The sequence below is a fragment of the Erpetoichthys calabaricus genome, chromosome 6 (genome assembly GCF_900747795.2).
Source record: "Erpetoichthys calabaricus chromosome 6, fErpCal1.3, whole genome shotgun sequence".
NCBI lineage: Eukaryota > Metazoa > Chordata > Cladistia > Polypteriformes > Polypteridae > Erpetoichthys > Erpetoichthys calabaricus.
The window spans coordinates 47,554,778-47,568,143 of record NC_041399.2 but is presented as its reverse complement, the minus strand read 5'-3'; the positions used below and the strand labels follow the sequence as shown (position 1 = coordinate 47,568,143).

Genomic DNA, 13,366 nt, shown 5'->3' with positions numbered 1-13,366 from the left:
GAAATTTAATTTAGTCTAGCTCCAAAAATAAACACAAAAATAACAAATAACATACATTTGCACACTTTCCCAAATAAAATGCACTGCAGGTTGCTTAATGAAGGTAAAAAGAAGAGCGCGCTTTCTTAGCGGTGGCGCCTCTAGTGTTGGTCTCATTGGAAGTGCACTCGTTCAGCTCATGGCTCGGCTGTTCAGGGTCTCTTTTGTGTGAAATGTTAGAGATTACAGCTTCACTCAGTACATGGGGCAGCCATTCCGAGGACAGCTTGATTTATTTTTTCTTCTCGATAAAATAAACCAAAAGAAAATAGCACGAATACCGTAATAAAAAGAACAGAAAAGTGCGCGTATCTGTTCTTAGTATCTTGTGCCGATTTTGAAAACACCGTTTTATAAGACGGGTACAGTTTTGGAGGCTTTTTTTTCAGACCGCAAACGGATGTGAGGCAGAGAAGGTGTTGCTCTGTATCTCTCTTTACTACAGCCATTCTTTTTAACTCTCATACAGCTTTCTTATTTTTTTCTACTGTGTGTACGAAATCGCAAATCCGAACAAGGGAGTAGATTGATGTTTTTACTGAAATGGACGTGAGATTTTATCCTCCACCAACACAGCCTGCATCAGCTACAGAGCCTCCCTGTCTGGGACCCTCTCATTGCTTGGACCCGTACTATTGCAATAAGGTGATTTTCTTTCTTTCTCTTTTTTTAGTTTAAAATTTTGCATCATTGTGTTGTGTCTTGTTGTTGCATGTTTGAAAGCTTTTGTGAGTAATGAGCGATATATTTCTAGGTTCGCGATGCTTGCTGCAAACACGGTGCAGGTAGTCCGAAACTAATTTGATTTCAACTCTTGTCAGTGAGTTGCAGGCAGTGTTGAAAACTGAAGTATGATTGTTGAGGAGTTACAAAGAGGGGGTACGCTTGCATTTTGCGTACACTTTCCTTAGAAGTACGCAGAGCATAGGGAAATAGCACTATGCTGAAAAGCACAAGTGCATATTTAGTTGTCCCCCGAGTTCTGAAAAGATCTTTCTTTCTTTCTTTCTTTCTTTCTTTCTTTCTTTCTTTCTTTCTTTCTTTCTTTCTTTCTTTCTTTCTTTCTTTCTTTCAACATGTAATCCCTGTCAGTCTCGAATGAGCGAACGGGCTACTTGTGTATCTTTCTAAATCCCGCATACAAGAAGTGAACGACACTCTCCTGAACAATTTCGTGTACTTTGTGACTGGGGAGCAGTTGTAGCGGCTCTCGATCACAAAAGGATCGAACAAGATGCTATTTTCTCCCTGGCTTTGCGAATCAATTATTCATGGTTTTTCAGTGAATGCTTCTATACTTAACTTGCTGCTTAATTTATTTCAAAACACACCCCGAAGTGACAGTTTATTCCAGCTGCATTCTGGCATACGTAGGACTTTAACATTTACAAAAATAAAAGTGTGGCATTTTAGTCTCCGTTATAAAGGTATTCGTGTTGTTACGCATAAGAGGGAACATTCATATGGCACGTATGTCTCTCTCTCTATATAGTATGTATACATTGTATGTGTGTAGTCAGTAAAGGTGAAGTCCACAAATGAGACCAGGCGCGCAATCTAATATAAACGCACTTTTTTTTAGCTTTAGCTCAAAGTGTCAAATAACTTATTTTAAATAATCACCGCTACTGACCCAGCTGAGATACGATCTGGCAGATGTATGGTAGAAAATGTAGGACTGAACGACCCTGCCGGGGAGAGTAACACATTACAGCGTTCGTGTTGTTATTGTGTTGTGTGTATTTTATCTCGGCCTCTGTTTCAGAGGTGCAGTGCGATAACGGGGCATGAAAAAGTCATACAATTGGTTACATGGCCGCTTTTAAGAAGACCAGTACCCGTCTTAAATAGTTGCCTTCTTAGTGACGGCGCCCACTTTCTGTACGGAGTGCGTTTTGAAGTATTTTTTACCGGAGCGCTGATTTCTAGCGACGGCAGTTTTTCTGTTGTAGTAGGCTTAAACAGATATGATCTGGAGCAAATGGTTTATAAATCATCCCTTTAAACTGTGCCAAACAGACTAGCTCCAGTGAAACTAATACATCACATCTTTCCTGCCGGCAAGTTGTAACAATGCACTTGTACACGGCACGCTTTGCCTCCAAGGTATTGTAAGTATAAGTGGCAGGTTTAATTACTATATCGGATAAAACGTGTTTTGCACTAAGCATCTCTAAATGAAGTTCTAATGCCACGTTATCTGATTAAATTCTTATGGTTTAAAAACTATGTTTATGTGATTTAGTCATTATGTAAATGGTTAAGTCTACCAGTAAGAAATGTGCCTTTTAAGAACATTATTATTAAATTATATTGTAGCAGTAATACTGTACTTAAAAAGAAACGTTTATTTCTTAGGCAAATGATTTAAAGCAATAGAGAGGTAACTGCTTAAAAGTGTTTTTTTAAATTAATAAATAGTCTACATATACTTAAGTCAAAATGATTTTGGTACATTTATTGAGTGATTTTACTGATTATATAAATAACCCTGCCACTTTTACTTTGCTTCGTGTATCAGCTGAAATTGTGGATTGTTTTTGATCCATTAAGTTAATAATTCAAGGACAGTTGAAGATTTACTTATTTTAGAGTGAGTGATCATGGATGAGGAATTTTAAGTATGTGCAGAATGACTAAAAGTTAACTAACAACTATTCTGCTTTTTGACATTTTACAGCATCATGGGCTGCAGTACAGTTACACAGAGTTTGAACGATGCATTCACAGCGCAAAATAGGCATCTGTACTTTCTTATCTTAGGTATAAAATTAGCTTCTAGCAGTTTACCCTTATAAAAATAACTACTGAATATGCAATATATATTTACAGTAAAATCTCATCAATTTTTTGTCCATAACAAGCGTACACAAGTAATTGCTTGGCTAACTGTATAGCAAACTTAGCACTTAGACTTTGGCAAATACAGAAATAAAGCTATCTATCTATCTATCTATCTATCTATCTATCTATCTATCTATCTATCTATCTATCTATCTATCTATCTATCTATAATAATACATTTATTTATATAGGGCCTTTCCCATGCTCAAGGCACTTACAAAATATAAGAAAGAATGGCAGGGTTTACAGTATATAGCATCTATCTATCTATCTATCTATCTATCTATCTATCTATCTATCTATCTATCTATCTATCTATCTATCTATCTATCTATCTATCTATCTATCTATCTATCTATCTATCTATCTATCTATCTATCTATCATTGGGTAGATTACATTCATTGTAGTAGTTCTTCATTTTAATGACTGCTGTGGAATCTGGTAGTCTAGTAACAGTTTTTTTTCTAAGTGAAAAGAATGAGAACACAGTGCAAACAAGGTTGGTTGTAGCAACTGTGTGAGGCATTTCTTGTTCAAACACCCAGAAACAGATGGTATGTAGCCCTAAAAAGGCCAAAGGCATGTAGGAAAGAACTCAAATATATTTACATTCCTATAGTATCAAGTAATATAAGCACTGATGTATGAAACATAAATGAATCTCTCTCACGCTCTCTTTTTATATGCCTACATACATGCTCCTGTTTTTACTTTATATAATAGAGTTTAGTGTATTTAGCAAATACATTGTACTCGGAGCATATATCTACAGTCTGAAATAACAGCCCTAATTTGGTAGTCTTTAAAAGTTACTTTTTAGCTATACATTTTCATAAGAAAAGAAAGATTTAGCTTTAATAAAGGAAAATTAACATTGAGCTGTACACATTCATGTTCCTTTGAAATGAACAGAAGTATATTTCAGGTTTTTTTTATTAGATTACAGACATTAAAACCATAGCAAAGAGCATGCAGCTTTCAGTAATGCAGCTGAATCTATTGTGATATTAAAGGCCTATTATCATTTGATGGGCAGTACTTTGTGTTTGGTCATTGTAATAATGAAGCAATGCTGAATTATTAATTCACTACTCTGCTCTGGATACTATGCTGACATTACCTTGTAATTGTGTTTTTTTTCTCATTGTTCACTTCTTTAAATGTAATTTTTTTTTCTTGTTCAGGTAAAATAAATTAAGAAAATATGGTGGTTACATGAACTCCTTGCCGTAGTAAAAGTAATTCAAAATAAATTGTGCTTCATTTATGTTTATAGCTCTCCAGTTCTGTTGTTTAATATCTTGATCATAAAAATGCCTGCAGAATACATAATTTTAATTATGCCCAAATAATGCTTAATTATATATGAATAATATTGTGGTGCCAGGTACATGAAGGGGACTTAAGAAAGAGTGTGGTTTATTTATTTGTTAAAGTACAGTTAAAATAGCTGACATTATTTTTTTTTGGAAGACAACAGTGATTTCCATTAATAATAATGTATTTGAAGAGTCAAGGGAAAAACCACATGTCCATTTCTAAGGACTTTATAAGCAGTTTGTAGAAACTCCCCTTCACCGTTTTGATGTCTGTCTTCAATTTTCATGATCCCTTTAATACTGACTTCTGCAGCCATCTATGGAAAAGAAATAACTGACATCTTTACTAGAAGAACAATAGTAGCTTGTCAGGGTTATCACAAGTCTTTGAGACCTGCATGTTTTTTTAAAATTTCCTTTTAATTTATAGATTTAATTTATAGTTACAATGACCAGTGTTTTTAAGTGTTGCAAAAGACAAGGTATTTTTGGAAATCTTATACAAAATAGAGAAGAGAAATAAATTATCTTTAGTGGGTGGTATAATTAGAGAGACAAAACAAAACCTTAAGTATGTTTTTCACTTTAACAAATTATTAACAATGGTCTATTTATATTCCTCATGGGAAATGGATAACCAGAGGAAGTTCTTACTATACAGTCATTTCCAAAAAAGCTAAAAATAATAATTTGATATTTGAAGCCTGTATTAAGTCAGGTAACAATTAAAGCCACAATCTTTTATTTTGGATGGCCTTTTATGGTGTAATAGTAGAAGAATATAACAACAAATATAGAACTCTTGGTTCAGAAGTGCTTATGCTGAAGTTATACTTAAATGTTATTCTAGAGTAGCACAGTGGCTCAGTAGGTAGTAATGCTATTGCTGCTTTTTAGCTGGAGGAGACTGAATTTAAATGCCAGCTTGGTCAGAGTTTGTGTGGCACTTGCATATTTTTGGGTACATTGTTTGTTTTATCCATATAAATGTAATGAATTATTATTATTATTATTATTTCATAGATATGTATGTTACATTACATTTTGATTCCAAGTTTAAGAGACAATTTACTGTTTCCATGGAATGGTTCTTGAGTTGCACTTAATGTTGTTGGGACTGATTTCAGTTCCCAATGATTCTGTAGTGGAATAAGCAGTTTTTAGTTTGATAAGCATATATAAATGTACATACCGTATTATGGGTATTCCGTTACTTGTATATTAGTTTGTTATTTGATTTCCATTATGATATTGATATTTTTATAACCAGTTTAATCTGTCCATCCTATCTCCCAACCAGCATTTTCCTTTGCAGGGATACAAAGAGCAGTGGCCTACCCAACAACACTGGATGCAACCCTGTTGCTAACCCTGGACTAGGCGCAAGTCTCTTATAGGCAGACCTGACCTAAGTAGATCATGCATAGTGGGAGAGATCAGAGTTAGTAATATTTTCAACATGCATATCTTTAGGGTGTAGAGTACCCATAGAACATCCACAGGGAGAACCTGCGAATACCACTTAAGTAATGAAAAGGATAGGATTTGAACCCAGGTCACTGCTGCTCTTAGCCAGAAGTATTAACCACTAAGTCGCAGTTTCACCGGTGTTAAATGACAAAACATTTAATTGTTATTCAGCATTGTGTGAAATTGCACTTTCATAGCACACACTGATTGTTGGGTTTTCCTGCATAAATAATATTGCAGTAGATAGATCTTTTGTTTTTGGCCTGCATTGAATCATGGTTTCATATTTTACACTATGAGCTTAGATTAAATTGGTAATTGTGACACTGCATATTAGAAAAAATATCTCTATTGCGCAAGTCTTTAATTAATGGACTTTAGCAAAGTAAAATATTTCATACAGCATTAAAAAATGTGCCAATGTATTTTATATAGAAAATGGGAGGGTATTGTATATAAGAGTACAACCTCTATGTTTTCTCACTGTATTGTTTTAAAAGAATGTTAGCAAGCTTAAAAGGCTTGCAGTGTGCACATTTGCGCATATACATGAGTGTGTGCATGGAGTCTTTGTTTTGTTTCAAGGGTTTCTCATTGTTGTTATGTTTGCTAAGCGGTTCCTAAGTAAGCCTAGGCAAATATAGTATCTCAGTGTAGCCCATGTCTTTACTCTCTGGGGAGTGGTCCACATTTGTCTCGGATGAGAAAAACAGCAGGATAGCCTTTGAGCAAAATGAAATACAACATGACACTGTGTTAATGTAGATGCAAATATTAATCATAAATAAAATCTGTGCACTGTGAAGGCTGATATCAAAGCTAATGATTTATTTTATGTTAATGACATACTGCTGGTACATAAATATATTTGAAATAGAGTTTCAGTATTGTCCTTTAATGGCAATGAGGTAATAATTTGTTTCCAGAAACAAGTGGTTTGATTTTATGTACTTGCCATTTAAGTAGTGTGCACGCCCAGCAGGTGAAGACCTGATGCCAAGAAATCCCAGTGTTTCCAGGTTTAAATGATGCTCTTGATTGATAAAGAAACAAGGTGCACTTTGTAGCCCCTAGGATACTTCAGATTGCTGCTGGCTGGGGGGACGACCCAAAACAGAGTGTTGCCAAAGGAAATTGAAATCTGCAGGCACTGGTTAAGTCAGCAGAAAACAGGAGGTTGAGAAATATACAGTACGTGGAATAATAACAAGTAAGAGGTGTAATCTGGTCAAAGTAAACATTTTGTTAACAACTGTGATTAAAGAGTAAGACATTTGCAATCCGGTTTGGAGGAGAGGCTAGTATTCAGAATTCATACTGCATTACAGAATGCCTTTGGCGAGTTTTAAATTAAAATCTATCCATTATTACTGTGTTTCTAAAGTTTATGGCTCTAGTGACTGATCTCTGTAGTTGTACAAATTTTAAATAATTTGTTATTAATTTCACTGCCACATTAACATGAATTTATTATAGTATTTCCAAGGGGTTTGGCAGAATATAATGCAATGTTCTTTAATCATGCATTGAATAATATAAAGGATTCTGCAAATATTTTTAACCAGTGTGATATTAATAGCGTCCATAGCTTGTGATGAGCCTAGAATGATTTATAACTTCATTACTCTTTTAATGGCTTGTTATACTCTAAAAAGAAGCTCATGGTATTTCTGAATGTTAACTTCTAAAGAGTTCTCTTTTGGTAATAAATCATTTGTAGATTAATTCTGAATATGTAGAAAACAATAGAAAAATACAAACTACTACAGTGCTGCACCTGTTGCCTTATGAGAATCGTATTAGGTATACCTGTTTAATCAGACACACAAGGGCCTGCTGCAAATGATGAATCACTCACAGAGGAATGAACTTTTAAAATGGTTGAGTCATTATTTACATAAGCAAACAGCAACATATATCAGTATCATTTTCCAGCATTTTCTGTTGCATCGTTTGAATTGTGTTTAACGGTAATATATTTGTTCACATATTCTGCTGTATACAATTTAAATGACACAGCACACAACTACTGTAGGTATCTGAGTTATATATGTTGCTTTCATGTCAATTGCTCTGCACTGAATAGCTAATGCTTAAAAAAATGTGCTACATCATTATTTTAAATTACAATATGCTACCTCAGTCCCTGAAGCTACAAAATTTTTATAACCAGTGTAGCAAACATTGTTATATGCATGGGAGCTTTCAACGTCATATAATGAAGCACAAAGTACAAGATTAAACATTTTAGTTGTGGTACATTAATACCTTTTTTGCTTAAATAAATAATACTTGTATTTATTAAATTCCTTTACCCTCTGTTAAAAATAAGCAGTTGACTAATCCACATTGTGGGCTCATCAAAAGTATTACTCCTGCAGCAAAACTTGTTAAAATTATTATCAACAGCATTTAGAGGAGCACACAATTTTGAATTAACAATTGAGCTAATTTAGTAATCAAATTTAGTGGATAATAAAGACCTTGTCTCCACTCCCCTGTTGGCTATAAAAGGCTATTTATGTTCATGGCAACAGTTCAGGTACAGCTGCTGTGTGTTAATGATACATCATCACCTCCCTGATAGACACAGCAAAGGTCAGGTCTGGAGTGACCCACTGAGCACTTCAACAAGCTAATCTTCTTCCAAATTACATATTATCACCTTGGAAACCTTAGTATTTGAGGGCATTTCTTGGCAAGCAGATACCACCCAGAGTACTAGGTCTGATAAAAAAGACTGGCAGTTGAAATCATTCACACAGTGATTGTAAACGAGCTGATATTTATTGAACTGAATGAACTGTACTTGTTTTATGAAGCCATTTCTACTGTTTGTTTATGTATGTGCCCAGAGTCTCAGCTTCATTATTCCAGTCTATTTCCGAACTGCAAATGCAGAGATTTGACTTTTAAAATGATATTGAATTGATCTGCCCAGACCTTTACATAAGATCATAAGACAACAAAAAAGAAAAAAAATAACAGTTTGAAAGAGTTAAATTTGCTTTTTTCAATGCTCATGTAAATGAGTTTATATTGATCTATATGATCATATTTTACAACGTGTTGACTACAGCACATGTTTAGTGAAGCGAGTTTCTTTATGCTGGGTATCTCTTGAACAGTAAAATTGATAAACTATTAAATGCAGCGTAATAGATTTACAAGTGGTCTTTCTTTTTCTGTAACTATAGTAGAGAAACAGTTAAATAGATAACAATTGTAGTATACAAATATAAAATCTGTAAACTGTACTAAATAAGCACAAGATAATGTGCAAGAGAAATTACTTCCTGTCTGGTGTGTGTAAATGCTGTATGTATATATTTATTGCATTTTGTTTATGCACAGAGCAGCTACAATATGGGCCATGCTGTGTATAGTCAGAAAAAAGAAGTTGTTCTCTTTTGTTACATTAAAATTGTGACTATTCATAAGAAATATTGAAAAGCGATGAGTCATATGTTTTCTCTGTGATTTCAATTCAACTAGCAAGGATGTAGTTTAGTTATTTGATAATTTGTTATTTGATAATTCATTTATTGTATATAATAATAATATTAATTCATTATTTTCTTAAGCAGCTTATTCTGGCACATACAGATTCATGGGGGTTGGCACTCGAGGTACAATCATTCACATGCACTCCCACAGACCATCCAGAGTCACCAACGTGCATCCTTCAGATGTAGGAGAAACGAGAAAACAAGACGTCTTGCATACTTCACAAAGAAAGGGCTTGGGGTAGAATCTGAAACCATGCAGCATTATGTCACTGTGCAGTCCTTCAATAAATCTTCTTTGTCTTCTTGTTCATCTTTTCACACTTCTATGTGGGTTGATGTGCCTGATCAGCCTTCTCCATCCAGCTTGGTCCTGTACCTCCTCCCTAGTCAAACCCTTTTCCTTCAGATTTTCTTTTACTTTATACATCCCCCTCTGTTTTGGACTTCCTTGCTTTCTGTTATCCTGTATTTCCATTCCCATCACTCTTTTGCCCACATATTCATGGTTTCTTCTCATCACATGTTCATACCACTTCAGCCTACTTTCCTGTACTTCCTTAGATATCTGTTTCACTTTTGGAAGTGGCCCAGGTCTCAGCTCCATACATCATTTCCGGTCATACCACTGTCTTAAAAACCATACCTTAAATCTTCTTCTTAATTCTTCAATCACACAGTACTCCTGGTACCTTCTTCCAATTGTTCCATCAACACTGCACTCTGTGGATACATCTCTGTATCTAATTCTCCATCTTGGGCTACCAGTGATCCTAGATATTTCAGCTTTTCCAGTTTTCAGTTTATAACTTCTGATTTATGTCTCCACGTGGGAGTAAAGGAACATATGAAGGAACATGATATGCTGTTGATGGACAGTTCATTATGTATAGTAAAAAGGGAGGATATTTGTTGTCCAATTGTAATAGAATGAGCATTCACAAGATATATTGGAAAGCATGTGGAGGAAAGAAGTTGTTTTTTGGACAACCTCAAAACCAGATGAGGAAGGAGCTATTTTACAGCACTGTCAGAAACTTGCCAAGGAAGCCAGTGTCATCAAAAAAAACATTTCTAAAAGCACGTAAACACACCAGTTTGGAAAACAACAAACTGTATGCTTGTTGGGACTTTGTGTATCTTAACTGTTCACTACCACACTGTGACATTCACCCTTCTTTGCACCTCCCTTGTCTATCCTTTCTACACTGGCCTGTCTTCATCCTGCAACCAGTCGTCCTACCAACTACACACTCAATTTGTCTGTGCTGGTGAAGCAACTAAAAACCTTATTCTTGGGTCCCTTCTGAATCCAACCTCAGAATCATGTCCAAGTCCACAACAGTAACTTGGCCAGCTAGCGCTCTATGGCTGAGCTTTCCATAGGCCTTAATGACCTAGCTTTGTAGCTACTTTTATTGTCTGAGGTACAGCACAGTTCCTTGTGTGACTGTGTGCTTTCTAGCAGCTAGGAGATGCTGCACTCTCCTGTGCATTCTTGTTTGACTTTGTCTCTCCATTAATAAGGAATCAGGTAATCCAAGCTGTGTCTTCTAGCATCCAAGGACAATATTGTAGGTGTCAGCCTTGAAAACACTTACTTCCATAAATGTGCTATTATGTGTAATAACTAATATCCAATACTAATACTAATAACTCACACCCACCCTGCTGGTTTAGAATTTACACTGGTTTGACAAGTTGTGTTGTCTTTGCCAGCAAAGACATTCCAATGACCTTGTGTGGGTGTTTTGTTCGGCGCCATCTTTTTCTGCCTGCACTGTCCATTCTGGCCAGAGCCCTTAATACAAACAGGTATTTACAAGCAAGCAGAGATCTTTCATCCCATATATTTTGCAGCCAGCTTATCTAAATATTGTATCTCATAAATAATATATTACTCCAGGTTCCCTCTATCTTTGTAGTTAGAACTTAACTTTTAAAGAAGATGCTAGATTTAAATGTAATAAAGAGCTGTAGCAGAAGCCAAGATATTCTAATAATAAATCTCTTCTCACCAATATATGTGAAATAGTAACATATAAAAGTGAGAGACTTGCTTGCTATTCTTAATTCTGATGTGTTTTAGGTTGGCTCATCAGTAAAACTGAAGGTTTTTGTACTGTAAAGGTTGCATTTAAATTTGTACCATAATATTAAGATAATTAGTATCAGTAAAGAGTAAGAAATGAGGGCCCCATTGTAGCCTCAGGTTTAATTAGAAACTGCTTCTTAGTAAGGGGGTCCAGCAAGGCAGTCCCATTGGGATTAATAAAGTATCTATCTATCTATCTATCTATCTATCTATCTATCTATCTATCTATCTATCTATCTATCTATCTATCTATCTATCTATCTATCTATCTATCTATCTATCTACAGTATGTCGGGTTCAATAAAAAAGCCACAGAAGTGAATTTTGGGTTGCTGGTTGTGCATTTCAGATGCCGAAGGCCTTCAATTTTATGTGTAATCTTTTGAGTTATGTCCCAAAATGTGAGAGTGCTACTGTTTAGATGTGAAACTTGCTGTAGTTAAACTGTTTTGTGTGCATTCTTATGCATGATATTTTTTTTTGTATTTCTTTACTCTAAGCAAGAATAGATGGCTCAAGAAAACATAAAATTGTTTTGCGGGTCTGTTTGAGCTGGGTTTGTATTGATTCTATTATACCATAAAATATGGTGTACATTAATTTAGAAGAAAAAAAACATATTTGGATGAACTGCTTTTTCAGGTGAATCTAGTCATTTATATAGTCAAGCTTGGAATGGAGGTAGCTTAATGATAGCCTGGTAGCAATCAGATTTAAGTACGACTTATCTTGAACACAACACTATTGCAAGTAGACCAAAGACACACTGATGCACATAGACATACTAGGTTAATAAAAATGACAGATAAACCTACCACTCTGTATGTGCACTGTAGCAGCATGAAATCTGAGTTAGTATGATGTGAACATGTAAGGCTCAAGCTAATAAATAATGCATATGGCTTAGCAATCATTGTACCACCTATTGGACCATAATGCTGTTGTATGAATGCATGCAGTAGAAATGAAAATATATAACTCAATAAACGATATCATGTTGCCTTTTATGGACATGTAGATGTCAGCATTAGTTTCTAATTATAGGTACAGACAGCAGTGTAAATAGTGAAAGACAAATGTTAACAGTAAATACACTTTGTCACCAATTGCTGTGATGTTAATAATGGAAGATTTTTAGAGATTCTGTACTAAATTTGTGTTTTAAATTGTATTCAGGCACGTTTTAAAACTGAATAACATAGATTACCTCCTGTAATGTTTGAATAATTAACATAACAAAATTCTCAGTATATTCAGTGGATTATTATCATAACAGCACTGTTTTTTTGTTTGTTTAATGGCAAGGCTGTCAATCCACTTTAAAGCTTTACATTGTTGTATTGCCTGTGCTGTAGATATAAACTTTACATACATAATAGTCGAATATGTGCTGAATTTTACATAAGTTTGTATTTGGTTCAGGCAAAAAGAAAATCTGCAGCATAAAATTCTTATTTTGATTTGCGACTGGTTTAAGAAATGTTTTTTTAAAAAAAGGTTATCGGCTAGAAATTTAAGGGTTATTTAAAAGCAGTCTTTACACTTTTTTCTATATGATATATCAATTGATTAACATAGGATGGAATAGGATTTTTGTCTGCTTGCCTAATCATTCCATTTAACTTCTGAAATTAGTTGCTCATAGTTTTATCCTTCAAACACATGGTTTAGTTGTGGAAAATGGTGAAAATAGCTGGGTGTTAACACATCCAACCACATCAGAAATAACAGAAAATTCAAATGAAATGGCATGGAACATCTTGTTCACCGACCTGACTTAGTGCCTAGTAATTTCATTTTTTTTGGCAGCTCTGAAACAAGCACTTGGAGGCACTTCACTTACAACGATGATGTGAAAGATGCAGTGAATGGTTCGTTTTATAATTTCAACTGAATAGGACAATTGCATTGATTCTTTTGGAGATTATGTAGAAAAATAGCTAAGAGATAGAATGTATTAATAAATGTTCAAATGTTTGATCATATTTCTTATTTTTTCCTTGCTGATGGCAGATCTCTTGTTCATACTATATGAAGACTGCTGCATTTTTAATGTTTTTTTTTTTTTTTTACAATTAATTTAACAATATT

At 34.6% G+C, this 13,366-nt stretch overlaps 1 protein-coding gene across 2 annotated transcripts in view; it reads left to right on the top strand.

Moving 5' to 3' along the window:
- Positions 1 to 205: 205 nt before the first annotated feature.
- tox (thymocyte selection-associated high mobility group box) overlaps positions 206 to 13,366 on the top strand; it is a 265,803-nt gene continuing 252,642 nt past the window's right edge. Inside the window, exon 1 of one of the 2 annotated variants that reach the window (XM_051929067.1) lies at positions 206 to 684. In XM_051929067.1, coding sequence (XP_051785027.1) covers positions 583 to 684 — 102 coding nt within the window. In that variant the 5' untranslated portion in view covers positions 206 to 582. The remainder of the gene's footprint in view (positions 685 to 13,366) is intronic. The other variant, XM_028803560.2, reaches the window with a different exon arrangement.